This window comes from Papio anubis, chromosome 8 (assembly GCF_008728515.1).
Source record: "Papio anubis isolate 15944 chromosome 8, Panubis1.0, whole genome shotgun sequence".
Classification (NCBI taxonomy): Eukaryota; Metazoa; Chordata; class Mammalia; order Primates; family Cercopithecidae; genus Papio; species Papio anubis.
Genome location: NC_044983.1, coordinates 136,656,228 through 136,684,180, shown reverse-complemented (window position 1 = coordinate 136,684,180; position 27,953 = coordinate 136,656,228). Strand labels below are relative to the sequence as shown.

Here is a 27,953-nt window from a genome sequence, read left to right as displayed (position 1 = left end):
GGCCAGGCCCCCCCAGGCCTACAGGTGATGCTGCCTACTCAACAGTGTCCCTGAGGCCTCGAGACTCCTGCCCTCCCCCAAGGGCCCAGCCAGTCCATTGAATGGAAGGACAAACACATGGAAAGATGTAGCTGAGCCCAATGGAAGCCAATGCTGTGCTCAGCACCCCCTGTACTAACGCAGAAATACACACACATTCAGATGCTGACACCCAGGGTCCCTCCTCCATTTCAGAATCTCCCTCCCTGTCTCCACATCCACGAAAGACTCATCTTGCATGAAGGCACCCCAGGACTCTGCCTGCAGGGACAGATGGTCACACCCCACCACCATCCTGCTTCACAAGTCACAGAGCAGCCAGGCCGCACTGATGCCACAGGAGCACGGGATGTTCATGGCGGAGGCCTACAGTGCAGGTGACTGCCAGCCCTGGGCTCAGACAGGCAGGGGTGGGTCGGCCCAGATGGGGTCAGGCTCCAGCAGATCCCATGTCCCTCCACCAACAGCAGTCCTGAGGGTGACGACCAGAGGGAGTCTCTGCTCCAGGACCTTGAGGGTATCAAGTGGTGTAGCTATAGTGAAGCTTTCAGCAGAGAACCCTGCACACACGACTTGGCCTCTTCAGGCCTCCTGAAGCACCATCAAAAGCCCAAATGATGCCCCAGCTCACCCTATACCCCACCTCCGCTATCCTCCCATTCCCTTTCACACCTCAGAACCGCAGTCCAGGCCTGGCCCCTCCCTTATTCAAACACCATTGAATGCTGGATGACTGGACGGATGGTGAGAGGATAGGATGGATGGGAGGATGGAGGGATGAATTCATGACTGGTTGGGTGGGTGAATAAATTTATGAATAGCTGAATGTTGGGTGGATGGGCAGGTAGATGAATGGAAAGATAGATGAGCAGGTGGATTAGTAGATGGAAGGATGGACAGATGGAACGTGTGGGTGGATGGACAGATGGCTGGATGGACAGGTGGATGAGTGGATGATGGGCGGATGGGAATATGAATGGTGAGTGAGGACATGATCACGCACCTGCACTCCTGCTCCTTACCTATGTTGAACCCCAGAAAGTCCATTTGGACAGTCAGGAGGTCCTGGACTTCTTATGCATCCATTCCCCAGTTCTCATTTTCAGAGTACTCCTTCCATCCCCAGACCCACCTCCTGCCCGCCCAGCCTGGCTGCCACAGTGTGAGCTACCCATAGCCTGCTCACACGTGCCTTCTTGCCAACCTTAGCCATCTGCCTCAAGATGCTGCAGGACATGAACAGTGCCGACCTCTTCCACTTGAAGTACATCATCAAGAAGATCAAGAACATGGCTCGTGGCTCCCCCAAGCTGGTGATGGAAACCATCCACAACTACTTCATAGACAACCCGGAGGTGGGGACAGCTTGGGCCACTGGGGCAGGCACAGGGGGCAGAGTGGGAGGGTGGGACCCCAAGGTGGGCTCAAACCCTGGATCCTGCCTAGAGCAGCTACATGACTTGGGGCAAGTCTCAGTTTCCTCACATGTCAAATGGGCCGAGCGGGGAGGGAGAAACACTGGACCCGCATGCATTGACCACCCTCGGAATGCGCTCATGAGGTGGTGATCCTGACCCTCACAGGTGGAGAAACTAAGGCACAGGGAGGCCAAGGGATTTGCCGGGAGTCATAGAACCATGAAGTGGCAGAGATAAATGGCTCCTCTCACACCCCTCCCCATCCACGCCCCTGCCCACATCTCCCACACGATCTGACCTGTTCTGTCCCCAAGCCACCGTTGCTCTGCCATCCACAGATCTCCAGCAGGCACAAGTTCCGGCTGTTCCAGACCCTGGAGATGGTCATCAGGGCCAGTGACGTCCTGGAGGAGACCTGGGAGAAAACCTTCATGCAGCTCGCCCTGGAGAACATGACCAAGGCCACGGTGGGCCTCCCCTCCCCCAGCAAGTGGGCCAACCCCCCACGAGTTCTGGGAATGCCAGTGGCTGCCCCAGGGACCCAAGTGATGCTAGGCGTGCCCAGCCTTGTGAAGCCATTTCCATCCAGTGACTCGCGTTCTCACCCCCAGCCCTTCAGTGGGACAATCACACTTTTCCATCTCACTTTCCCATGTCAGGAAGGTGAGGCTCAAGAGAGCATTGTTTGCTAAGGCCAAGGGGCCCATAAGTGGGGGGGGCCCTCTCCCCCAAGGAGGTCTCTCCCTGCAGCAGGCTATGGTTCCCCTCTGCACCACCTTCCTCACCATTGCATGGCAGCTGCCTGCAGCCCAGCCTCTGGAAGGCCTGCTGCAAGTCTAACCCAGGCTGCAGGCTGTAACTCCACCCTTGGCCTCTACCTCCTGGGTTCTGCTCGATGGAGACTTGGGGGTCTGGACCTGGACTACCCCCCCCCCCCCCCCCCCCCCCCCCCCCCCCCCCCCCCACCCGCAGCTTGCAGTCTGAGAGCCGGCCCCGGCCGCCAATTCTCCACTCCAAGGTGGCTTAGACTGACTAGGCCAGAGTGGCCCCAGGGGACACCTTAATACACACACACACCAGGGTGCCCCACGAAGCAGGAGTAGACACCATTTACCCTCCGTGTGGTGCCGAGTCTTAGTTCATGTGATCGTGCAGGAGGCAAAGGCCACTGAAAGTTCTTTAATACCCAAAGCTCCTCCCAAAGCGAGAGGCACAGCACAGCACACCCCACAGGGCCACACAGGCCTGTCCCACACAGGGTCAGGAAGCAGATGAGGGACCATCTGAACATGCCTTCAGGGCCATGGTGGCAGGAAGTAACGAAGTAGAGACGTCCCCTAGGAGCTACAGGGACACTGGCAGGTCGGGGACACTGTAATGGGATTTCCATGCTCCCCAAAAGATGTAAGCAGCTCCGGCTGCTCACCTGGCCCTACGATTCAACAAACTCAAGAAGAGGTTATTAGGAATAACAGACATCAAACAGCCAGCGCAGGGCCTACAAGCGTGGCCAATGCACCCTCCACACAGGGATTTGTGGCCCCATTTACCCATGGAGAGGCTTAGGGACTGGCCTGCAGTCACAGCCCAGCTGGTGGGTGGCAGGTGGGACACGCCCCTGTGCTCCCCCAGAGAAGTGAATGAGGCCACCCTAGGTGTGAGACAGAGAAAAATGGGGAGCAAGGGCCATGTCCACTTAGTCCTTTTTTCCACCTCATTTCTTTTTCTTTTGGAATCCTAAGCATGTGTTTGTCACACTCACCGTTGCGAAGTCTATCAGGCATCTCTGCAGTTTACAGATCAACGATCCTAGGCAGCTGGGGTTGGGGAGCAGTGTCCCCAGGGAGGCGAGGGCTTCGGGACACTCTCAGGGGTGTGGTTTGGCCTCAGCCTCTCTGAGGGTGGACAAGACCCTCCTGGGGCTTCACGAGGAGGGGCCCCTGCACGGAGTCTGGCATGAACGAGGCCAGGACTGTCTACATTTCTGCTTCTGAACACACCGCAGCCCCACTCCAGCCCCCAGAGTAAGTGGACACTTCTGCGGGTCCCACCCACCACCTGGGGCACAGAGGGGCATCAGGCACTGTCACCTAGGTCAGGACCAGCCAAACTCAGACAATCTTCCAGCCCAGCATGGAGCTTGGGGTCAGCAGGGACTAGCCTGGCCCCACACTCCTGTTGCCCTGCCCTGGTGGGGGGACTGTGTTCCCTACACCCTGTCTCCCCTTTCCCGATTTACTCTTAAACCAGACACAGACTTAGGCTTCTTGGAGGCGGCTTCTTGGGCAAGGGCTTTAGGGAAGTAAGATTCTGAGCCTGTGCATTTCCAGAAATCTCTGGATTCGATTTCACACTGGACTGTGGGTTGGCAACCGCTGTCCATTGTCCTCTGGCCTTCATGGCTGTCGAGGATCCAGGGTCACTCTGAACCGTGATCCTTCACATGCGACCTGCTGTCTGCTGCGGAGCTCGGGCTGGTGGAGTCTTTGCCCTGCTCATTCCACAGGAGTGGAACTTGCTCTGGGTCCAGAATTAGCCACCAGGCTTTGAGGTCACGTATCCTTTCCATCTGGCTACTTGAGCCCTTGGTTCCACCGTAGAGTGACTAGGTGAGCCCTAGTCTCTGTCTAGGCTCAGCTCTCTGTCTTCCCTTCTGTGCTCTGAGGATTCCCAGGGAGACGTGTCTCTCTGTCTTCCCTTCTGTGCTCTGAGGATTCCCAGGGAGACGCTCACCCAGGGGCCCTGCCTAGAGATCAGGGTCCCATCCCACGGCAGTCATGCCAGGCCTGGCCTGGGAAGTGAGTATTCCTGGAGCTTACGGGCCTGGCAACCCCTGGACGGAGACACTCATCTGCCCCCTCCAGAGACTGAGACCCCAGACTCTTGCTGGGGTGGGAGAGAGCCGGCTCCCCCCGTGTGTGCAGAGTGTGGGAGGTACATCAAGGGACTCAACTACTTCTAAAACCATGTCACCTTTAGTTTCAGCCCCCTCCACTGCCACTCCAGTTCCAGAGGTTGGGAGACAAGAGACCCCCCAACTTCAAATAGTGGGGGATGGTGCCATGTGGGTGAGCTGGCCTTGGCCTCTGCTCCACTAGCCTATACATGGTCTTCAGTCCCCTCACCTACCTGCTTCCCGCTTCCACAGTGTGGTTTTACTATTATCCCTTTTTAAAAAATCTCCTGAATGTAGTGTTAACTGAGGTAGGTTTTCAGAACGAGCAAAATCAGATTCAATCACCATCTTCACAAGAAGCCCCCATAACCATACTTACCATGATCTATAAATGATATCTCCATTTCACGCGGTGATTCAAGCTGCATGGCGGGGCTCAGACACCCCCACTTTCAGACGCCCCCAAGTGCAGGCAGGCCTCCTGTTCACCTGCCTCAGAGCCACAGAAGCTGCCTTATGGCTCCTATGAAGACAGAGAAAAGAGTAGACGTCAAAATTGCAGCAAGATGTAAAGGGAGAAAGGTCCCAGGTATGACCACACAGGGCCGGACTCCGGGACCCGTGTGGTTCCTTCCTGCTGAAGATGCCCCTCTACTGGACAGTGGGGGCTGGGCCCGGGTCAGGGAGGCCAGGGACCCAGTCAGCATCGTTCTGCCCTTGAGCAGCTGACTCCCTGGCTCTCCTGGACAGGAACGTAGCGTCTGGTTCTGAATTCATGGTGAAAGAATTAAAGGATGTGACGTCCTGAGCCACCAGGAGCTCAGGAGGAGAGGTGATGTGGGCTGGGGTTTCAGGATGAGCGCCCTGAACCCAGGCCGTGGAGCGGGTTCTAGGTGGGAGTGGAGGCGCAGGCAGGCACACCGCGTGAGCAAGGGCTCAGAGGCAGGGAGGAAGAGGAGGAGGTGCTCTGGAAATGGACGCAGACCAGGAAGGCCTCAGGCTCCCTCAGCCTCAGTTTTCTACCAAAAGAAACATGGGCTGTGTAGCCGGGCGTGGTGGCTCAAGCCTGTAATCCCAGCACTTTGGGAGGCCAAGACGGGGAGATCACGAGGTCAGGAGATCGAGACCATCCTGGCTAACACTGTGAAACCCCGTCTCTACTAAAAAAATACAAAAAAACTAGCCGGGCGTGGTGGCAGGCGCCTGTAGTCCCAGCTACTCGGGAGGCTGAGGCAGGAGAATGGCGTAAACCTGGGAGGCGGAACTTGTAGTGAGCCGAGATCCGGCCACTGCACTCCAGCCTGGGCAACGGAGCAAGACTCCGTCTCAAAAAAAAGAAAAAGAAAAAGAAAAGAAACATGGACTGTGGCAGCTGTCCTGCCCCCTCAAACCAGCCCTGGCATGTGAAGAAGCGAGGTCTCAGAACAAGCCGCTCTTACTCTACCTCCCACCCTGCCTGCTCCCACCCCACCCCAGGAGCTGGAAGACATATACCAGGACGCAGCCAGCAACGTGCTGGTGGCCATCTGCAGGCACTCGTGGCGGGCGGTGGCACAGCATCTGGAGACGGAGCTCCTGACGGGCGTCTTCCCACACCGCAGCCTCCTCTATGTGATGGGCGTCCTGTCCTCCAGTGGTATGCCGGGCGCGAGGTTGCAGACAGGGTGGGGTGGGTCATGGAGAGTGATTCAAGAGGTGGCTTTGAGACCCCACATGGGCAGGGCACAGGGGCTAAAGGTCACTTGTGCACCATGAGGTAACTTAGTGCCTGGCAGCAACAGGCTGCTGCCCCGAGGACCCCCATTGCCCACCACCCCTCAGAGGGCCAAGGCCATGCTCAAGACCTCCCTGGAAAGAGCAACACTAGGCCCAGCCGTGTCAGCCCCTCTGATGGCTCACCCACTCCTGCTGTCAGCATTGCAACAGCTGGACCTGGGCGGAGCCAGGATGATAGAGGAGGTCCCGGGAGGTGGCCCAGGACAGATGTGAGGCTGGCACATAGCCAAGCAACTCCACCACCAGCTGCTGCATCTGTCTCCTCCCTTGATCACAAAAGGCAGGTGGGCCCTCCTCCCCGGGCAGATGAAGAGATGGAGCTCAGAGAGGCGGCATGGCCGGCCAGAGCCACTCCCAGCCTGTCATAGCCTGCAGTGTCTGGGCCTTGCGTCCACCACAGCTGCTGCCACCAAGCTGTGGGAAGGGCCGGCCCAGACAGTGTGGCCTCTGAGGACCCCAGAGGAAGGATGTTCAGGGAGTTGCTGACACAAAATAGCGAACACTGATTAAGCACCTACCTAATGCCAGGCTCCCAGCCACACAGAGGCAAGGGCCAGCCTTCATTCATTCACTCATTCATTCACAACCATATGCTGCTGCACTTCCCACTGGGAGATGCAGGGCTGCCTTGAGGGCAGCTGGGAGAGCCCAGAGAGGAGAGGGACCAACTGCCCTGGGGCCATCAAGGAGGGCTTCCTGGAGGAGGCAGCCAGTATAGGCCACATCTAGATGGATGCGTAGGAGGGTGAGGAGGGACGCTCCCTCTGCCAAGGGCCTTCAGGAAGAGTTGGTCAGCAGCCACAGTGAGGGGTGGGGTTGGGGTGTGACAGGGCCTGTGACCTGCAGGGAGGCCCAGGCCCAGCAGGAGTGTTTGGACCCTAAGACCTGGGGTGAAGCAGGACCCTGCTTGGCTTGGCCTTACACCCCCCACGCCAGGATTAGCAGGCTGGGTAGAGGTCCCTCTGCACCCTGGGGGTACTGCTGAGGCCACCAGATCCCTCCCCAAAGCAGCCTCTCCCTCTGGGGTAAGTTCCAAAGTTCCTGAAAAGCTCGACACTCTCACAATGCCTCCCTCCCAAAGACTTATTTTCCCACTCTTGAGGGGCCATGCTTGGTAGTGCCTCTCCATTCACCATGAGTGAGCCTGAGGCCCGGAGAGGGAGCCCAGCCCGCCTGAGGACACACAGTAAGGGCAGCAGGGCTGCAAGCCCACCCCAGCTCTCTGAACCCAGAGCCAAGCCTGGCTCATGTCCCTCCAGCTCCCACTCCCCATAGAGCTAGGGTGGGCAGAGGCCAGCAGCATCAGCCCGGGCCAGCGCTAAAAGCGGGAGGAGACGGTTGTTAGACAGGGTCCTATGACCCATCCCTCCTCCCACAGAGGAGCTCTTCAGCCAGGAAGACAAGGCCTGCTGGGAAGAGCAACTGATTCAGGTAAGGAGGCAGCCCAGCTCCCAGTCACCAGGCCTTCTGTGGGGGCAACAAGGGAGAGGCAGCAGGACAGGTGCCTGGGAGGAAGGGTAGGTGGAAGGAGGGAGGAGGAAGGGAAGGCAAAGGGAGAGAGAAAGGGAGGGAAGGGAGGAAGAGAAGATAGTAGGGAGACAGGGAAGATGGGAGGAAGGAGGGCATGTTGGGGAGGAAGGAGGGAGGAATGAGAGGGAGGGGAAAAAGAAGGAAGGGAAGGCAAGAAATGGGGATGGAAGGGGAGGCAGGAAGATGGGGGAACAAGAGGGAGCAGGGAGGTAGGGAGGGAGGACCTCTACTCTGCAGATGAGCACACAAGTCTGGAAAAGGGAGGGGACCACAGTCACAGGGCCGGTAACTGTGGCACTGGGATTGGGGAGGGGACCACAGTCACTGGGCCAGTCACTGCGGCACTGGGATTGGGGAGGGGACCACAGTCACTGGGCCAGTCACTGCGGCACTGGGATTGGGGAGGGGACCACAGTCACTGGGCCAGTCACTGAGGCATCAGGATTCAAACCTCGGTCTCCACATGCCTGGCTCAGAGCACATACCCAACACTCTGGGCCAGAGCTGCGGACCTGGAAGGAAGGAAGCAGGTTGGGGTGGACGGAGGGAGCCCCAGCCAAGAAACAGAGTCCGTGCAGGCCCATCCCTGAACACACACCCGCGTGAGTGAGGGTCTGACATGGCTGAGGGAAGGGACACGAGACTCCCGCCCCCTGGATCCAAGTCCATATTCAACCAATCACCAGTCTGTGACCTGGGGGGACCCACTTCACCTCTCAGTACCTTAGTTTCCTCATCTGTCAAATGGGAATCCAAGCACTTCACTCAAATGGTGGGTATGACGAGTATACGAGGTAATCCGTGTAAAGTGTCGGGCACCGTGCCAGTGACACAGGAAGCCCTCGCTAATGTCATCATTGTTCTATGGTAAGAGTTGTAGTGGTAGTGACAGGAGCAGCAGCGGTGGCGGCAGGAGAATACTTGGAATGGAGCGGTATCCAGTAGAAGTAGCACCAGCAGCAACACAAGCAATTAATAGAACAAGAAGACAAAAAATCACCGAGGATAGAGAAAACTTGAACAATACATTAACCAAATTCATCTAATAAAGTGCAAACAAAATATTCGCCAGAGGATGTGGGGGGAAGTGGGGATGGTTAATGGGTACAAAAAATAGGAAGAATGAATAAGATCTACTATTTACTAGCACAAAAGCGTGACTATAGTCCATTATTTAATTGTAGATTTTAAAATAACTGAAAGAGGCTGGGTGTGGTGGCTCACCCCTGTAATCCCAGCACTTTGGGAGGCCGAGATGAGCAGATCCCTTGAGGTCAGGAGTTCGAGACCAGCCTGGCCAATACGGCGAAACCCCATCTCTACTAAAAATACAAAAACTAGTCCAGGGTTCTGGGACACGCCTGTAATCCCAGCTACTTGGGAGGCTGATGTGGGAGAATCACTTGAAACCGGGAAGCAGAGGTTACAGTGAGTCAAGATTGTACCACTGCACTCCAGCCTGGGCAATAGAGGGAGACTCCACCTTAAAATAAAGTAACTAAAAGAGGGCCGAGCACAGTGGCTCATGCCTGTAATCCCAGCACTTTGGGAGACTGAGGCCGGTGGATCACCTGAGGTCAGCAGTTCAAGGCCAGCCTGTCCAACATGAGGAAACCCCGTCTCTACTAAAAAATACAAAAATTAGCCAGGCATGGTGACATGCACTTGTAGTCCCAGCTACTCAAGAAGCTGAGGCAGAGAACGGCTTGACCCAGGAGGTGGAGGTTGCAATGAGCCAAGATCGTGCCATTGCACTCTAGCCTGGGCAACAGAGTGAGACCCCATCTTAAAAAAAAATAATAAAATAAAATAAAAGAGTACAATTGGATTGTTTGTAACACAAAGGATAAACGCTTGAGGTGATGGATACCTCATTTACCCTGATGTGATTATTGCACATTGCATACCTGTAGTAAAATATCCCATATACCCCATAAATTTATATATGTACTATATACCTACAAAAATTAAAAATATTAAATTTTTTTTAAAAAATCACCACAATAGACCATATGCCGAGCCATATATCAAGTTCCAACAAATTTAAAACGGCTGTAATCAGAGTACATTCTCTGACCAAAATACAAATTAGAGTTCAATATGAAATATATCTGGAGAAACTTCAAATCCTTGGAAATTAAACAACACATTTCTAAATAACCCATCAGTCAAAGAAGAAATCATAAAGAAAGTTAGAAACTATTTTGAACCGAATGATAATGAAACACAACATATGAAAATCAGTGGGATGTGATAAAAAGCAATACTTAGAAAGAAATTTATATTTTAATGCCTATATTAGAAAAGAAGAAAGGTATAAAATCAATTATCTAAGCCTCCATTTTAAGAAGCTAGCCAAAAAATGAGCAGATAATAAACTCAGAGTAAGTAGAAGGAAGGAATAACAAAAGCTAGAGCAGAAATCAAAGAAACAAAAAGAGACAAACAGCAGAGAATGGCTGGAACAAAAAGATCAATACATTGAGCCAGATGCCATGGCTTACGCCTGTAATGCCACCTACTCTGGAGGCTGAGGCAGATGGACTGCTTGAGGCCAGGAGCTCAAGACCAACCTGAACAACATAGTAAGACCCTGTCTCTAAAAAACTTATATTGAGGTTGAATATGAGATTTAAAAAAAAAAAAAAAACTTCTAAAAATTATCCAGGCATAGTAGCTTACACCTGTAGTCCAGCTACTCATGAGGCTAAAGGCAGAAGGGTCGCTTGAGCCCAGGAGTTCAAGGCTGCAGTGAGCTAGGATCAAACCACTGCACTCCAGCCTGGGCAACAGAGCAAGACCAATCTCTATTTAAAAAACGATAAATAAATAAATAAATTGATAAACCCCTCACTAGACTGATCAAAAAGAGAGAAAACACAAAATACCAAGTTCAGAAAGGAATAAGGAACAACACGACAAACCCTTCAGACTTTAAAAATTATAATGAAATATTCGATAAATTAGATAATTTAGATTGAATAGACAAATTCTCTAAAAAACACGTTACCAAGTTGAAATGAGAAGAAACCAAAAATGAATAGTCCTATATCTATTAAAGAAATTGAAATCATAATTTAAAACATTCTCACTAAGAAAACTTCAAGCCCAGACACTTCTATCTGTGAATTCTATCAAAAAGTTAGAAAAGAAATAGTACTAATTCTACACAATTTTTTTCAAGAAAATAGAGGAGGAAGGAATAACTTCCTAAATCATTTTATGAGAGCTACACAACCCAAATACATTACAAAAAAAGAAAGAAAACTAAAGACCAATATATTTTATGAAAATAGACTCAAATCTTTTTTTTTTTTTTTTTGAGACAGTCTCGCTCTGTTGCTGGAGGCACATGCCAGGCTGCAGTGGCACAATCTCAGCTCACTGCAACCTCCGCCTCCTGGGTTTAAGCAATTCCCCTGCCTCACCCTCCCAAGTAGCTAGGACTACAGGCACACACCACCACGCCCAGCTAATTTTTGTATTTTTTTTTTAGTAGAAACGGGGTTTCACTATGTTGGCCAGGATGATCTCAATCTCTTGACCTCATGATCTGCCCGCCTCAGCCTCCCAAAGTGCTGGGATTACAGGCGAGAGCCACCATGTCTGCCTGAAAATAGACTCAAAAATCTTAACAAAATATTAACAAATTGAATAAAAGGATAATATACCATGATCAAGAGGGTTTATCCCAGGGACACAAGGCCAATTTAACATTTGAAAAGCAACAAGTGCAATTCAACACAGTAAAGAATAAAGTAGAAAAAGTTCAATCATATTTATAAAAAATGATGTGGAAAAAGCATCTGACAGAATTCAATATCTGTTCATGATAAAAGCTCTCAACAAACTAGGAGTAGAGGGAAACTACCTCAATGTGACAATGGACATCTAAAGCTACAGTTAACACACTTAATGATCAAAGACAGAATACTTTTCCACTAAGATCAGGAATAAAGCAAAGGTGTCCTTTCTCTCCACTTCCACTCGACATTACACTGAAGTTGCTAGCCAATGCAATAAGGTAAGAAAAAGGAGAAGGGAAAAAAGACATAGAGATTGCAATTGAAAAAGTAAAACTATCTCTTTTGTAGACAATGTGACTATATACCTAGAAAATCTTACAGAATCATGTTTAAAATACTAGAACTAATAATTACTAATACTTGGATTTAGCAAGATCTCAGGATACAAGATCAATATACAAAAATCAATTGAACTTCTATATATTGGTGACAAACAATTAGAAAATAAAATTTTTCTAAAAAATGACATTTTCAACAGCATTAAAGATATGAAAGACTCAAAGATAAATGCAACAAAATCTATGCAATATTGTTACAAAGCATTGCAAAAAGAAATTAAAACAACCCTTAAGAAATGGAGACATATGGTGTTTGTGGACAAAATTATTCAATAATAGTAAGATGTCAATTCTCCCAAAATTGATTTGTAGATTGAATGCAATGCCAATCAGTCTCAGAAAATTGTGTTGTAGTATTAAATATAAGCTATAGAATACATTTTTATAAAGAAATTTTAAAGAACCTAGAATAGCCAAAACAATTATGAAAAAGAATAAAATTGCAAGAAATCTGCTACTTGATTTCAAGACTTACTACAGGGCTACAGCAAACAAGAAATGAGGCATCGGCATAGGTTAAACAAATAAATCAATTGAACAGAATAGAAAATCCAATATCAAACCATATGTAAACAGGTTTTTTTATTTTAAAAAAAAAAATGTGTCAAAGCAGTTCAAAGGGGAAAGTCTTGAAAAAATAGTTCGGAAGCAATTTCATATATGTCAGCAAAAAAGTGAACTTTAGTGCCTAGTTCAAACCATTCACAAATATTAATTAGAGATGGAGCCAAGGCCTAAAATGTAAAAGGTAAAACTCAAAAGTGTCTAAAAGAAAACGGGAGAAAATCTTGCCAGCCTTAGGGTAGCTAGATGTTTCTTAGGGCTCAGAAAGTAATCATCATAAAGAGAAAAAAAATGATGTTAGATTTCATCAAAATTAAAACGTTTCATCAACTGATATCACTAATAAAATGAAAAGGCAAGCCACAGACATGGAGAAACTATTCACAATCTGTGTATCGGAAAAGAGACTGTATCCAGAAGAAAGAAAGAACTTCTATAACTCAGTAAGCAAAAGACAAAGAGGTCAATTGTTTAAATGAGCGAAAAGGCCACAACACACTACAGGAAGAAAGACATCTCAATGACCAATAAGGAAGTGAAAAAACCATCAGCAACGTTAGTCCTCAGGGAAGACTCAGTTAAAACCACAAGGCGCCGCCTCCGCGTCTGCGCCGAGGGGATGCAGGTGAAGAAAGGACCACAACAGACACTGGCAAGGACGTGGAGCAAGCAGAACATTGAGGACGGGATGGGAAAATGGCGCAACCTCTTTGGAAAAACTGACATTTTCTTTTGAAGTTAACAGATGACTCAGCAATCCCACTTTTCGGTATTTTACTCAAGGGATGTGAAAACATCCATACGCAAAATTACTTCTACAAAAATGGCCATAGCAGCCTTATTCATTCTAGCCTCAAGCTGGAAACAACCAGACAGGCAGAATTCTGCACACTCTCCCAAAAGATCTAAAGTCAATCATCTCAGTGTCCATCTCAGGAAACTAGGGAAGGATCAAGTTAAACCTGAACCAAACAAAGAAAATGAAATAATAAAAGTTAAAATAGAAAAAGAGGAATGAACTTGCGGTACATGCAACGACATGGATGAATCTCAAAAACATGAGTGAAAAAGTTCCAGACACAGAAGATCACAGACTGCACGCTTCCAATTACATGCAATTCTAGAAAAGTCCAAACTAATCCGCAGGGAAATCAGAACAGTTTTGTAGTGATAGAGCTTAACCAGGAAGGGGCATGACAGAGCTTTTTGGGGTGGTGGCAAATGCTCTATATCCTGAAAGGATGTGAATTACGTGGGCTGGATTCATGAACTCTACAGGAAAGATCTGTGCACTTCATTGTGAGTTAAAATATCTCAATTTTTTAAATACTTGAAACTTTAAAAATTAAAAATTTGGGGAAGAGATGGGCTTCAAAATTCAGAATATTTTAGATTTTTTAAAAAGTAATACGATATACACGCTGCATATTCCAAGAACATCCTTAACAGGGTCTGGGCAGATGCAGAATGAAATAGATTAGGATCCCTGCTACAGAAGCAAATAGTCACACCAGGTCCCACAAATTGCATCACGTCAGTGTGGCTCAGTGTCTGCTGTCCAGTGAGGTTGCTGCAAAGCCAAGGGGGAAAAATGTTTAATTTTCTGAGCTTGGGGATTTGAATTTTAGACAAGGAACTGTGGCGTTGTTACATGCAACAGTGAACAAAGACAGTAAAGGTCTGGGGGAGGGGACCTTCTGGGGGACGACCTCAGGACTTCCCAGGGGGCTGAGGTTTCATAGAGATTCTGCCGACCCCTGTCTTGAGGGTGAGAGAGCCCCGCAGGTCCTACTGCACCCTAGTGCTTTACAGATGGCCAGGAGGAGGTCTACCCTGGGCAGACAAGCTCATCCAGCTTCTGCCATAAGTGGGGGAGCATTTCCATTCCAGGAACCAAGGGATCAACCCCAAGGAGGATGCAAACGGTCCTGCCTACGTCTTCTGCCCCACCAGATGTCCCCTCGTGCTCACGGCATCACATACTTAGTATTCCTTCAGGATAAACTTCTAGAAATGGGGTTGCTTAGGGAAATTGTCCATATTTTAAAATTTGATATTGACATTGCCTTTTAATTGAGATTGAAAAAACCTTCCAAAAATGCAGATCCAACCACCCTCCCACCAAAGGACACTTCCTTGCTGATAGTCAGTGTTTGACTGTTTGCCAGTCTTAGTCAAAACGTTACATTAGTTTTCATTCCTGAAGTCTTAACGAGGTTGAGTTTACAGTGTCTTCATCATTTATGTATCCCTTCATCATTTTACAATGTCTTGTTTGTCATCTTCTTATTGATTTATAAAGTGCAGGTCGTTGATCCCTGATGTTAACCCTTGGCAATAGGCGGCAACAAAGATCAAAACAAAATTTTGCCTCATCTTCCAACTTAATTTATAGTAATGTTGCTGAACTAGCTTTTTAAAATGTTTGCCTTCACATTTATCAAATTTTGGCTTTTAAGGTTTTTGGGTTTGGGATCATAATTTTGGAGGTTATCATCCAACCCCAAAGAATCTTTGGATCAAAAATCTTGGAAATGTTGAATCACAGAATCTGGGAACACTTGAAATTGAGAAATATTGTAGTCATCATTATAAAATCACGTGATGGTAGGAACGGAACTTTCAGGACCTTGTATTTTGAAGGGACAGTTCATTCATTGATCTGATTTCTCCTTCATTGATTTATAAAATTAATGGCCTATCTGCTGTGTGCCGGGTACCACACAGGGTGCTGCTGCAGCTGTGAATTACCAGACGAGGCCCTGCCCTCCCGGCACCCACCGCAGAGGGGCCACCTTCCGCTGGCTCTCACTAGTCATCTGCTCTGTCAGAGACTCCTGGGTGGTGCCCGGGACACAGTCAGGACTCCATTCCCCAGTCTCCTGGTTTTCCAGCCTCACCTTGAACCCCTCTGCAGAAAGAATCTTCAGGAATGAGTTCCCTGTCCCTCAGAGTTGTAGAACAAAGAAGAGAGCTAGCGCTGGGGACTCAAAAGAGGGGAGGGAAAAGGGGGTGATGGATTCAGGGTTCAGGGTGGCCAGGGTGGGCAGGGGCAGCTAGAATCCCAGGCCCTGCTCTCAGGTAGAGAGAGAGACGGCTCCAGCCCCCATGCCCCTCTGCTGACAGATGGCCATCAAGTCAGTCCCGTTCCTGAGCATGGATGTGTGGTCCAAGGAGCTGCTGTGGACACTCACCACGCCCAGCCGGACCCAACAGGAGCAGTCCCCTGAGAAGGTGAGCCCCACCCTGCCTCCAGGAGCAGCCCCTGCCTGCCCCCTACACAGCCCCAGGGGCTCTATCCATAGGACACCCAGGGCCCTAGCAAGAAGTTGGTGGACTTGAGGCAGGGGTGGGGCCTGGACAGCAGGACTTGAGCTGCACCTGCTGCAGCCACAGGCAGAGGCTTGGACAGTCCACAGCTGGTGTCGCAGTGGCTGCAGGGGCCCGGGGAGGCCAAGCGAGCGTGGTCAAGGGCAGCTGCTCAGAGGAGGTGGCAGGCCATCGGGGGGTCAAGCACCGGATAAGATGCTGCCCTTCCCACAGGCCTTCCTGTTCACCTACTACGGGCTAATCCTTCAAGCTGAAAAAAACAGTGCCACAGTCAGGAGACACCTGCAAGCCCTCCTGGAAACATCCCACCAGTGGCCCAAGCAGAGGGAGGTAAGGACCCAGGCCCCACCCTGCCCCCACCACCGCCTGACCCTGACCACAGGCTAAGCCTGATGGCTGGTCTCACACCACGCCCTAATCCTGATCACAGCTTGAGCCTTCTCCCTGTTCTCACTCCAACCCCTGACCCTGGTCACAAACTAAGTTCTGACCTTGGTCTATGGCTGAGCCTTGATGCTGATCACAGGCTAACCCCTGACCCCAGTTACAGTCGTGATCTCAGCCGCAGCGTAGCCCTCCTCCTCCATCGTAAACACATCTCCTCATTCCCACTCCGGCACAGCCTGCTCATAGCCGGCAGTGAGGGATAATGGGCCTCCAGGGATCCACCTCTGCCCCCCGCGCCCCTCACTCCCCCTACCAGACCCCATAAGCCATGTGTCCCCTGGCATGGGCTCGGTCACAGGTCCTGACAGAGTGGGGTGGGTGCTGGCTGCCCTGGGGCCCTGGATGAGCCCCAACCCCCTCTGGGGGTCCCATTCCCCCTCAGTTTTCACTCCTGCTAGGGGAGGAGCCGGGTCTGTTCCTGGACTTTGGGGTCCCCTGATGAGTGACCCTGACCCCGACTTACAGGGCATGGCTCTGACCTTGGGGCTGGCGGCCACCCGCCACCTGGATGACGTCTGGGCTGTCCTGGACCAGTTTGGCCGGAGCAGGCCCATCAGATGGAGCCTCCACAGCTCCTCCCCGAAGGTACTGGCTCAGGGGTCCCCAGAGATCAGCAAGGGGCTGGGACGGCAGGACCCCCACCCTCCATGAAGGCCAGCCTCTGGGAACTCCCAGGACACTGCCCCGTTCAGCAGGAGGGGAGGAGGTGGGCGTGGGAGGGGCCCCCACAAGGAGGGGAAGGCAAGGGGCCTAGACTCCAGCCAGCTCCAGCAGAGCCGAGCGCCCCGCACACCCCACCCTAACATCCCGCCCAAACTGTGGCCCTAACAAGGCCCGAGCCATCCCCCAAAGAGCCAGTCCCAGTCCCCCTATTTTCCAACTGAGGGCCATGGAGGCCCACCGCCCCTCAGGACAGACGCCTGCCCTCAGGACCCTGCTAGAGCTGGGCGACCACCTCCACAGCTCTCCGGAGGAGGGTAGGGCGGGGTGCTGACACTCCTCACCTACCTGCCACCCCTCGGCCAGAACTCGGAGGACCTGCGCTGGAAATGGGCCAGCAGCACCATCCTCCTGGCATACGGCCAGATGGCGGCCAAAGCCCGGGCCCACATCCTCCCGTGGGTGGACAACATCGTGTCCAGGATGGTCTTCTACTTCCACTACAGCTCATGGGTACGCCCCTGGATGCCCCGGCAAGATCCCAACACCTACCCGTCCCCACCAAGACCGAGTCCTGGATCCCAGCCCAGCCGCCCTGCCGGCCTCTGAGAGCAGAGAATTCCAGGACCTCCCAGGGCCTTGGAGCCCACCGCCACCCCACCCTGGAATCATGAGGAACCAGGCCGAGCTTCCTGGTGGCCCCATGGTTTCGTCTGTCCGTCCCACCGAAACTTCTCTGGGCTTCACGGTGCCTCTACCCTCACTTCTGCTCTTAAAGCAAACCCTGGGTTTTCACTTTGGGGGTGAGGGACATGGGTGTGGAGAGGCCAGGCTGACGTCCATCATGCCTTGATGACAAGCCCCTGACTCCACACCCCACACCAGGGGCCTCCAACCCAGGTCACTGTGAGAGGCCCCGCCAGGGCTGCCCCCACCCCAAAGTAGCCACATCGCTGCCCCGGGTCGCCGCTGCTGTGGCCCTGGGGCATGGGGTTGCCACATCTCAAGAGACTTACAGGCACTCTCCCAGTGTTTAAACATTGTCAATTTACAGTTTTAAAAAAAACCATGCAGCCCCACCCCTTACGAAGCCCCCCAGATGAGGCCCCAGTGGGTGGTCTCTGTGGCCCCTCGGATCACAGCCTCACGCTCCTGCTCCCACTGCACGCTCCCACGTCCCGGGCCCTGACCCTGTCCCCCATTCCAGGATGAGACCCTGAAGCAGAGCTTCCTCACGGCCACCCTGATGCTGATGGGTGCGGTGAGCCGGAATGAGGGCGCCCACAGCTACGAGTTCTCCCAGACCTCCGAGCTCCTCGAGTGTCTGATGGTGCGTTCCAGGCCCTGGGCGAGGCGGGCAGCCTCTCTCAGTTTACCCCTTGCAGAAGGGGTGGGGTGGGTTTCTAGGTGGTTTCACTTGGAAGTGAGACAGACCAAGCCTGAGTGGCTTGGTGCCACCTGCGACTTGCAGGTTTTGATGGAGAAGGAGCCCCAGGACACTCTGTACACGCGGAGTCGCCAGCAGACCATGCACATCGCGTCCAGCCTCTGGTAGGCCCCCCGCCTCACACAGGGCTTCCTCAGCGCCATGCAGCAGCCTCTCCACTCGCGTTTGGAGCTGGCAGGCAGCGAGGTGGAGAGGTCAGAAATGGAGCATCATTCTGTGTGCCAGGCACCATTCTGGGGTCTGAGGACCCAGCTGTGGGTCAGCAGGGAACATCCCTGTTCTCTAAGAACTGACACTTGGGGGGTGGGGACAGACCATGAATAAACCACACACCTCAGCGACACTGACGCTGCTGACTGAAAGCAGATGGAGCTGGGGGAGCGAGCTGGAGGGGAGGTAAGATCCTCACGGGTTGAGGGCTACAGGAAACTCTGCAAGGAGAATTGATTAACCGAATATTGGTGGACTGGGCGCCCAGCACCAGCCCCATGCTCTTCTAGGCTCCAGAATACAGCCTGAGGCTGGGATAGACGCCCTAAAAGGGGACTTTTGGGCAAAGACCTAAAAGGGTGAGAGTAGCGCTGCAGTGCCTGGCTGAAGGGAAAGCGGGTGCAAAGGCCTTGAGGCTGGTGTACAGCAGGGTTGCTGGAGGACCCCCAGTGGGCCAGGGTGGCAGGGCTGGAATGCATGAGGGCCCCGGGAGCCACGGGGAAGGTCATCCAGGCTACTGCAGGGCACTGGCTCTTGCCTGAGCGAGGTGGGGCCTTGGGGGAGTCACATTTGAGAAGGAATGTCTGGATCCAGTGTGGGGAGTAGATGGAGCTCCCCAGAGAAAATGGGGGACCAGTCAGGACCCCCTAGAACAATCCAGGAGAAAAGTAACAGTGGCCTGATTAAAAGTAAGAAGTCTTTAAATGTCAAATTGTGATGGTAGAGCTGTCAGGAGCTGCTGGAGGGCTGCACGCAGCTTTCAAGGGAGGGAAAAGAATGGAGAATGTGCTGAAGTTTGGTCCAAGCAACAAGGAGGACGGCACTGCATTCCACTGTGACGGGGCAGGCTGCGGGCGCAGCCACCCTGGGGGAATGTGTCAAGATGGAGATGCTCCTCAGACAGCATCAGGATGGCATTTAAAGTCAGGGACTGAGAAGAGAGATGGACCAGGACATCACCTGGCCAGGATGCCCCAGCTTAAGGCCCTGCAGAGGCAGGTGGGCCAGGGAGGCAAATGTGTGCACAAGAGTCTCTATGAACAGCAAAAGGCCAGGAGTCTGCAGGGATGAAGGCAGATGCCACTCAGCAACCTCCCCAGGTCCCAGCTCCATGCTAATGGCCCTCTGTCTTCCCAACAGCAAGCTGAGGCCTCCTATAGATTTGGAAAGGAAATCTCAGCTCCTGTCCACCTGCTTCCGCAGCGTGTTCACCCTGCCGCTGCTGGATGCCCTGGAGAAGCACACCTGCCTCTTTCTGGAGCCTCCCAACATCCAGGTGTGGCCCATGGCTCGGGAGTGGGCAGGCTGGATGCACCAGGGCTGGGGACCCGGGGCAGTTCTTCACTGCTCTGAGCACCTGCAGGTTTGCTGCATGCTATATGCCGCGGTGTGTTTGCCCACCTGTAAAATGGGGGTGATACTAACAGGGCGATGGTACTTAACACTTGGCAACTAAACTGAAACACCGGGTGAGCAGTGGCGCGGAGGAGCACCCTGTAAAGAGTGGCGCGTGTGGCCCCCCTCCCTCCCTGCCGGCCCTGAGAGCCAGCGGAAAGAAACTGGCAAGCCTGTGTTGCCCAGCCCTGCAGGCCTTGGCCACCATGCTATGTGGCAGGGTCAGGTCTGAGTTTTCGCCAAGCTCCCCAGCAGCCCAAGGGAAGTGGAGAGGAAGGGAGGAGTTCCCCAACCTTGTAGCGGTCCCTGCAACACCTGGAATGAGTCACCTTCCCTGCAGGGTGGGCTTAGTCTCACCACATAGCTACTCAGAGGTGGTGCCGTGCCCAGCCCACCCTGCCACCCCAGGAGGCTGGAGGAAGGAACTCCAGGATTGCTCTCAGCACTTGGCCAGTGCCCACCCCTTCCTGGGTTCTGTTCAGTAAAAGCCGCCCCTACAAAGAGATGCCTGCCATTGCTCATGGCCACCACCGGGTACACGTGTGGCTCCTGGGCACAGTCACTGCACCTGACTTCTTGAGTGTCTGCAGTCCTCGGCCTGTAGCCAAAGCCAGTGTTAACTGAGCCCCTGCTAGGTGCCAGGCCCTAGACCAGTTATATCACCTTCCCAGCAGCGGCCCCAGAGTAAAGAAATGCTCAGAGAAATGAGGCTGTCTGGTGGGAAAGGCAGGGTTTGAACCCCGACCTGCCCCCCGAGGCTGAGTCCAGGCTGGAACTAGACAGACACACACTAGGATGGGGTGTGAGAGAACGAGGGTGTCCTGGGCCCAGAGCAACACAGCCCCCAACTGGCCACACCCCAATCCCACCGCAGTTCAGAGTGACCCTGTTACATGATGACACAGTGACACTGAGGCTGGCTCATCCAGGGAGTGCCACATGGTGTCTGGGGGTCCAGCACTGGGAGCTGGAAGTACTGAACTGAGGTTCCTGTTGACTCCAATCCCCTGCCTACCTCCACTCTGGCAGGTGGGGCTGGCTTCATGCCATTCTCAGGTGAGGAAAGTAAGCTCAGAGAGGCAAACCAAGTCTCCCCAGGGTACCTAGTGAGTGAGTGACCAGAGCCCCAGGGCTCTGCTCCTGGTGGGCCCTGGAGGGGAGGGTAGCTGGGGGCATTTCTCTGGTCCTCGCACTTCCTGAACATGCCTAGCAAGCAAAGCAGTAAAGATTGGAAACACGGCATGTAAGACCCGGGACTCAGCCCACTGTGTCATTGGCAAGGCCTGGGCAAAATGAAGATGCCAGCCCCTGCTTCAAACCTAAGAACCTCCAGCGCATTCACCCAGCACAGGGCCCTTTTCAGCCTGGGACCTTGGGACCACTAAGGGTACCCTCCTGTGAAGCTAGCCCTGCTAGGAATGAACTTGCCTGGGCCACTAAGACACCTGTGCCCTTGGGTGATCACCAAAGGCCTCCCCACCTAGTCCCCACAGCTGCCACATGGGGGTCATGGCAGCCCCCTCGCAGGCATGGTGGTGAGCCCCAGTGGTGAGCAGCCCAGCACGTGCAGGAAGTGGGCACTCCTCAGGCCCTGTGTCCACCTGGTTGTGGCACTACCTGACCACCCCCGTCTCTACACAGAGCTTGTACAGCAGGACCATGGAGGCACTGGACCTCATGCTGCAAAGCCTCATCATGCAGAACCCCACCACCGACGAGCTGCATTTCCTGCTGTCGGTGAGGCTGCGGGGAGGCCAGTCGGCTGGGGCCAAGGGGTCCTCAGCCTATGGCCAGACCCCAAAGGAGGGCATCCCAGAGGAGGCAGGGCGGGACCTGGGGGCTTTGAGTGGTACAGGAACCAGAAGGGGTGAAGGCCACCCCCACTTAGGCATCACAGTGATTTGGGGCACTGGGGAGGGAGAGACAGCAGGTGGCCTGGTAGAAAGAGGGCTGATGGGCCAGGCGCGGTGGCTCACACCCGTAATCCCAGCACTTTGGGAGGCCAAGGCGGGTGGACCACTTGAGGTCAGGAATTCGAGACCAGCCTGGGCAACATGGCGAAACCCCGACTCTACTAAAAATACAAAAAAAAAAAAAAAAATTAGCCGGGCATGGTGGTGGGGGCCTATAATCCCAGCTACTCGGGAGGCTGAGGCAGTAGAATTGCTTGAACCTGGGGAACGGAGGTTGCAGTGAGCCAAGATTTCACCACTTCACTCCAGCCTGGGCAAAAGAGAGAAAGTCTGCCTCAAAAAAAAAAAAGAAAGAAAGAGGGCTGATGAGGGTTCTGCCCTCCCTCCTAGGGAACTTCCCCTGCAGTGTTCCCTGAAGGGTCTCCCAAACCCGCTGCCCCCACTCCCACCTGCCCTCCCTCACCTTGTCAGGAGGGAGACCAGAGCAGGCAATGACAGTCCTGGGGCAGGCGGAGGCCCAGGGAGGGGAGGCTGGCTCTGCCTCAGAGGTCAAGTCCAACGGGACTTCTCGCAGCCCTGGCTGAGGACTAAGACAGCTACGGGCAGAGAAGGGAAGGGAGGGGCCCAGCAGTCAGAGGGCACGCAGGGCAAAGGTAAGCAGTGCAGAGGAGCCCAGCGCGTCTTGGGGAAGTCACAGATGTGTTTCTGGGACACCACTGGGTCACGAAATCTCCAAATACCATGTACCCTCAGCCTACTTCAGAGTCACGAATTATACATCTAATCATACATCACCTTAATAAAGAGCTCAGATTCGGCTTAAAAACTATTTAACGTACCTGTCTTCAGATGCCTTTGTAAGCGCAGCAGGCAGAGCCTGGCCAAGGAGAGATGGCGCCTTAGGGAGGGGGCAGAGCCGGGGTGGGCGGGGCCTGGACCGAGTGGGCGGGGGGTCTGGTCCAGTGGTGGGCGGGGGCCTGGCCGAGTGGGCGGGGTCTGGGCGGGTGGTGGCCGGGGCCTGGGCCAAGGGCTCCGCAGCACCCTCTCCCTGACCCTGCCCACCCCGCAGCACCTGTACATCTGGCTAGCGTCGGAGAAGGCGCATGAGCGGCAGCGGGCTGTGCACAGCTGCATGATCCTCCTCAAATTCCTGAATCACAAAGGCAACTTGGACGTGAGTATTCGGTTCACCAGTCCCATGCTCCAAGCCGGCTTTTACGGCTGGGCCTCCTACCCTGGATGGCAGGGGCCCAGCCAGAGCCGCCCTCCTCCCAGATCCTGCCAGGGTTCGTAGGGTTCAAGGCCCCCTGTACTCCTGCCTTCAGGACAGAATGGATCCCTGAGTACCCCACAGCACGGCCGGGCTCCGTAGTGACAGGCGGCCCAGGTCATCTCCCTCCTTGCAAGTGAGGGAACAGGCAGGGAGGGGCAGGACCTGCCCGAGGCCTCACAGCTGGGATCTGAAGGCAGGTCACCCTGACCCCTGACCCCTGACCCTGGAGCTAGGCACTTGTCTATGCACCTAAGGCCTTGTACAGGTGTTTCTCCTCAACGAGCCCCAGCTTCTCACCTGTAAAGTGAATGGAAATGACCCCTCCCTAGAGGGATATGGTGGGGCTCTGATGGGATGCAGGTGTGAGAAGGCTGGTAAATTGTACGACCCTGCACCTGATTAGGGGTTCCTTGCTGTGTGGAGTGGCCACCCCACCACCCCTCCGCCAGTGCAGCCCCCATCATGACATGGCTCATCTGCCCTTGGGTTGCATCAGCACATGGTCAGAGAGTGCACTTCCACGAGTATGAGCCCAAACCCGTGTTAACTCCCTAAGCAGACTCAGGGGGATGGGGAAATTCGTTCCTTGCTCTAATGCCTGGTGGCTGCCTGGTCTAATGAGGGCAGGGGGCAGAAATGCTGGAGGGAGGGGGACTGTTCTGTCAAGGGAAAGACGCTGCACCCCTAGGAGGAGGAGGACAATTAAAGTGGCTTTAATTTACTCAAAATTCATTTCAACATCACAGGACTGGACCAGGGTAAGGCAAGCAAGGTACTCACCTTGCACACAAAATTTACGTCAGAAACAAAAAACTCTGTAATCAAGATGATTCATATTTTCATGTGATTTTTTAAAACTCAATTTGGCAAGCTATGGCCCATGGGCTGACCACCTGCTTTTGTAAATAAAGTTTTATTAAACCAGGACCAGGATGAGAGTAGGACAGCCGAGGTGACATGCAAAAGCAGGGTCAGATCCTGACTTTACTTACAGTTTTGAGATTTTGCTCATCACAGAGTTTTTTGCATTTATTCTGATTTTTCTAAATATTGCATTAAAATATTACTTCTCTTGATTACTGAATGTTTTGCCTAGCCCCAAGTCCTGGCCCTGCCACACCATTAGAGGGGTCACCTCTGATGTAGGCCGTGCTGTGTGAGTGTGTGGCAGGGCTCTGCAGGGAGGTTCTGCCATCAGTGATTCCCATACTCTCAACACAGCCAAAGGAGAACTTCAAAAGGATTGGGCAACTGGTGGGCATACTGGGGATGCTGTGCCAGGACCCAGACAGGGCCATCCAGCGCTGCAGCCTGGAAGGGGCGAGCCATCTCTACCAGCTCTTGATGTGCCACAAAGGTGAGTTCTGTGGTGCACCAACTTCCACCCCAACTGCAACCTCTGGCAGACCCACACCCTCACCCCTGACCTCAACCTTGCCCCAAATTTGCCCCCAAACCCAACCCTGATCTGAACCATAACCCTGTAATGGCCTCACCCTGACCCCCACCACTCTGATCCCAGTCCCCAAACTGGGCACAAGCCTGACCCTGATTACAAATGACCCTACCCTAACCCTGCCCTGTCCCAGACTAGACCCCAAGCCCACCTTCACCCTGCCTTCACCCCACCCTGTCCCTGGCCAGCAGGAGAAGCTTTGCAGGCAGAATCACAGGCCTCTACGGAGCTCTCCCAGGCCCACTCAGACGGAGCCCCACTCTGGAGCAGCAGAGACCAGAAGGTCACTCCCCTGGGCCCCCAGGAGATGGTGAAGAACCGCATCTTCCAGCTTGGCAGCTCCCAAGTCATCAAGGTCAAAGCCCTTAGAGTGGAGGGCAGGGCAGGGGCATGACCAGAGCACACCACATATCTGGGGAGTGGGGAGTGGGGGGTAAATGTGCTCGCTTGCTCTCTCCCACGTTGTTGAGGTGGAGCCAGGAAGGTTTGGGGGGCCAGCACACATTAGATGCCTACTTATTACCTATGCCAGGGGCTTCACAGACATTACTACATCCCTTCCTCAAGTTTTATAAACTGAACTGAACCAAATGATGAAGAAATGGTGGCACAGGGCTGGTCAGTGCCCCACTGGAATCTGATCCAGCCCCAGCTACTCCAGAACCCGTGCTCTCAGCAACTGTTGCAAGCCATTGGTGTGCTGAGGCCAGTTAGAAGTTTAGTGTGGAAAACCTAAAGCCCTAGGGCCAACTCACCGTCTGTGTCCAGAAGGGAAATACCTCACTTGGCTGCAGTTTACCCTACAGAACCTGCCCTGACAGCAGAGGCAGGGCCGGGAAAGAAGAGTTTCACTGAAGGGACAGCTGCTTCACCCCATGTGGTCCCTGCACACAGACCATGGGTGTCCAGCTCTGGCTCTCCCCAGACAGACAGGAGCAGGAGAAGAGAGAGGATGGGAGGGTCTGCTAATCATAGAACCATCATAGAACCACAGGGCTGAAAAGGTTCCAGCTGAGGAACAGACACTTTGGGCCTGGGTTTTGGTCTCAAGTTTGTCCCTAACTCCTCATTTGGTCTTGGATACATAATATCTTTATCACCACCCCCTTCCACTGTCATCATCACCACCAGCATTATCACCACCATCCATGGTCCATTATTATCCTTCCTTCCATCCACCATCCATCCACTACCATCCCTTCCATCCACCATCCACCATCCCTTCCTCCATTCCATCCACCTCCACAATCCATTCTTCCACCATTCAGTCCATTATCCACCATCCACCATCCACAACCATCTCCACCACCACCACCATTACTTCATCCACCACCTCCTGATCATCATCACCTGTGGCATCCTTCCTCCACCACCTGCTTGTTCATCACCACTCCACAGTCATCGTCACCACCAGCAGCATCCCGCCTGTCACGTCTCCATCATCACCATTGCTGCCATCCTGCACCTCCACAGTCATCGTCACCACCAACCCAGCATCAGCCTGGCCATCTCCATCATCCGCCATGGTTCCATCCGCCACCTCCTGATCGTCACCGCCAACCCGGCATGCATGCAGTCCATCCATCCACCATTCCACCTCCACAATCCATCCATCCACCCTTTCTTTATCCCTTCCATCCTCCATCCATTCCATCCACCACCTCACAATCATCACCAACAGCATCCGCCCTGGCCATCTCCATCATCACCGCGGGCTACCATCCCTCCTGATCGTCCATCACCAACATCATGCAACCATCTCCACCACCACCATTACTACCATCACCACCTCCTGATCATCATCATCACCAGCAACATCCGCCTGACCATCTCCGTCATCCTGCCATTCATCCCCGCCACCTCCTGATCATCACCACCAGCCAGCCTCCATGCAGCCTGGCAACATCATGCAATGCGTCTCCGCCGCCGCCGCGTGCCATCCACCCCATCACAGTCGTGTCATCCGCCAGCGGCATCCGCCTGACCATCTCCGTCATCACCGCGGTTCACCATCACCACCTCCGCAGTCGTCATCGTCACCAGCGGCGTCGCCTGACCGTCCATCCATCCACCATTCCTCCACCACCTGTCCATCCATCCTTCCATCCACCACGGCCATCCCCTGCTGCTGTCCACCATCCATGGTCCACTGTCCATCCACCACCATCCACCATCCTTGATCTGTCCACCACCATTATCACCACCATCACCATCACCATAACCACCATTGCCACCACCACCGCATCACCATGACTACAACCACCATCACCATCTGCATTACTATGACCCTGCACCACCATCATTATCACCACCACCACCACTTCTACCATCACTGCCACCTTTATCTCACATTTATTGCTGCCCCTGATTGAAGGAAGATGGCTCCAAAGTCTTTACCAATCCTGAGACTGTAGTATTCTGAGAATCTAACCACCATTCCAAGTTGAATTTCTTCACAAACATTCTAAATGCTAGCTTTAACCAAAAGTTTAACATTATAGCAAATGATTTTAATCATCTAACAAATATTCTAGCCCGATGTATAATAACAATATTCTTATAAAAAGTTCTTACCACAAATCTTCCACTAAAATAATTTTAACGTTCTAACCATTGTGTTAATACTCTAACATTCTCACAAACACTGTATCAAAATTTTAGAATTAAAAGATTCTAATAAATATTCTAACATCCATTATTTAACACTTAACTTGATGTTCTAATATACTTAGAAGTGTCCTAACAGATTGCAGGCACTCCAACAAATATCCTAACATGCAAAGAAGAGTTTTGCCATCCTGACATCCTTGCAAACACCCTAATTTTCTGTCAGGCTGCTCTCCCATCCCTCCTTCAGCTTCTAACTTCCTTTGGTTCAATGCTGTGTGTCCCACTGTGCAGAGAACCCTCTGGGAGGAGAGGTGTGTTCTATCTCTGTGCTACCCAAGGTAGCCACTGGCCACAGGGAGCCATGGAGCACTTGAAATGTGGCTAGTGCTACTGCAGAACTGAATTTTTAATTTTACTTAAATTGAAATATAAATAGCTGTGTATAGATAGTGGCACGATGCCTGAAGTCTTTCCAGAAAATTCTACCTTTGCAGCAGTGACTGAGGCCCGGTCCCCCCTCCGGGAGGCTGTAGTCTGAGGCTATGAGGCAGGGGTCACACCCACCATCTTGCATTTCTTGAGAGCCCCTTCCTTACCCCTGAGCTCATGGCTACTTGCGGAGGTGAGACTCACCTTCCTGGACCTTTAGAGCCACTCCTGGGAGGAGATGGAGAGGGTGTCAGGGTCCTGGGACAGCGCTGCCTGTCCTGGGACGGGAGCCAGGTCCCGGCTGCACCCACCCTGACCTGCTCCAAGGCTGAGGGCAGCCCACACACCCTTCTGGGCCTGAGGGTTGGCCCAGGTGAACTTGAAGCTCCTTCACAGCCCGGAAGTTCACTTTCTCT

General features: G+C 52.9%; 1 protein-coding gene across 3 annotated transcripts in view; it reads left to right on the top strand.

The window, feature by feature from the left end:
* The window catches only part of LOC101026823 (maestro heat-like repeat family member 5), a 71,586-nt gene that overhangs the window by 10,231 nt on the left and 33,402 nt on the right, over nucleotides 1-27,953 (top strand). For 2 of the 3 annotated variants that reach the window (XM_031669784.1, XM_031669786.1), the window contains exons 2-17: nucleotides 235-416; nucleotides 1,249-1,394; nucleotides 1,796-1,924; nucleotides 5,830-5,989; nucleotides 7,508-7,560; nucleotides 15,494-15,601; nucleotides 15,911-16,027; nucleotides 16,610-16,729; nucleotides 17,171-17,317; nucleotides 18,012-18,134; nucleotides 18,276-18,355; nucleotides 19,602-19,737; nucleotides 21,498-21,593; nucleotides 22,839-22,943; nucleotides 24,264-24,399; nucleotides 24,687-24,853. In XM_031669784.1, coding sequence (XP_031525644.1) covers nucleotides 235-416; nucleotides 1,249-1,394; nucleotides 1,796-1,924; nucleotides 5,830-5,989; nucleotides 7,508-7,560; nucleotides 15,494-15,601; nucleotides 15,911-16,027; nucleotides 16,610-16,729; nucleotides 17,171-17,317; nucleotides 18,012-18,134; nucleotides 18,276-18,355; nucleotides 19,602-19,737; nucleotides 21,498-21,593; nucleotides 22,839-22,943; nucleotides 24,264-24,399; nucleotides 24,687-24,853 — 2,005 coding nt within the window. The remainder of the gene's footprint in view (nucleotides 1-234; nucleotides 417-1,248; nucleotides 1,395-1,795; nucleotides 1,925-5,829; nucleotides 5,990-7,507; nucleotides 7,561-15,493; nucleotides 15,602-15,910; nucleotides 16,028-16,609; nucleotides 16,730-17,170; nucleotides 17,318-18,011; nucleotides 18,135-18,275; nucleotides 18,356-19,601; nucleotides 19,738-21,497; nucleotides 21,594-22,838; nucleotides 22,944-24,263; nucleotides 24,400-24,686; nucleotides 24,854-27,953) is intronic. The other variant, XM_031669785.1, reaches the window with a different exon arrangement.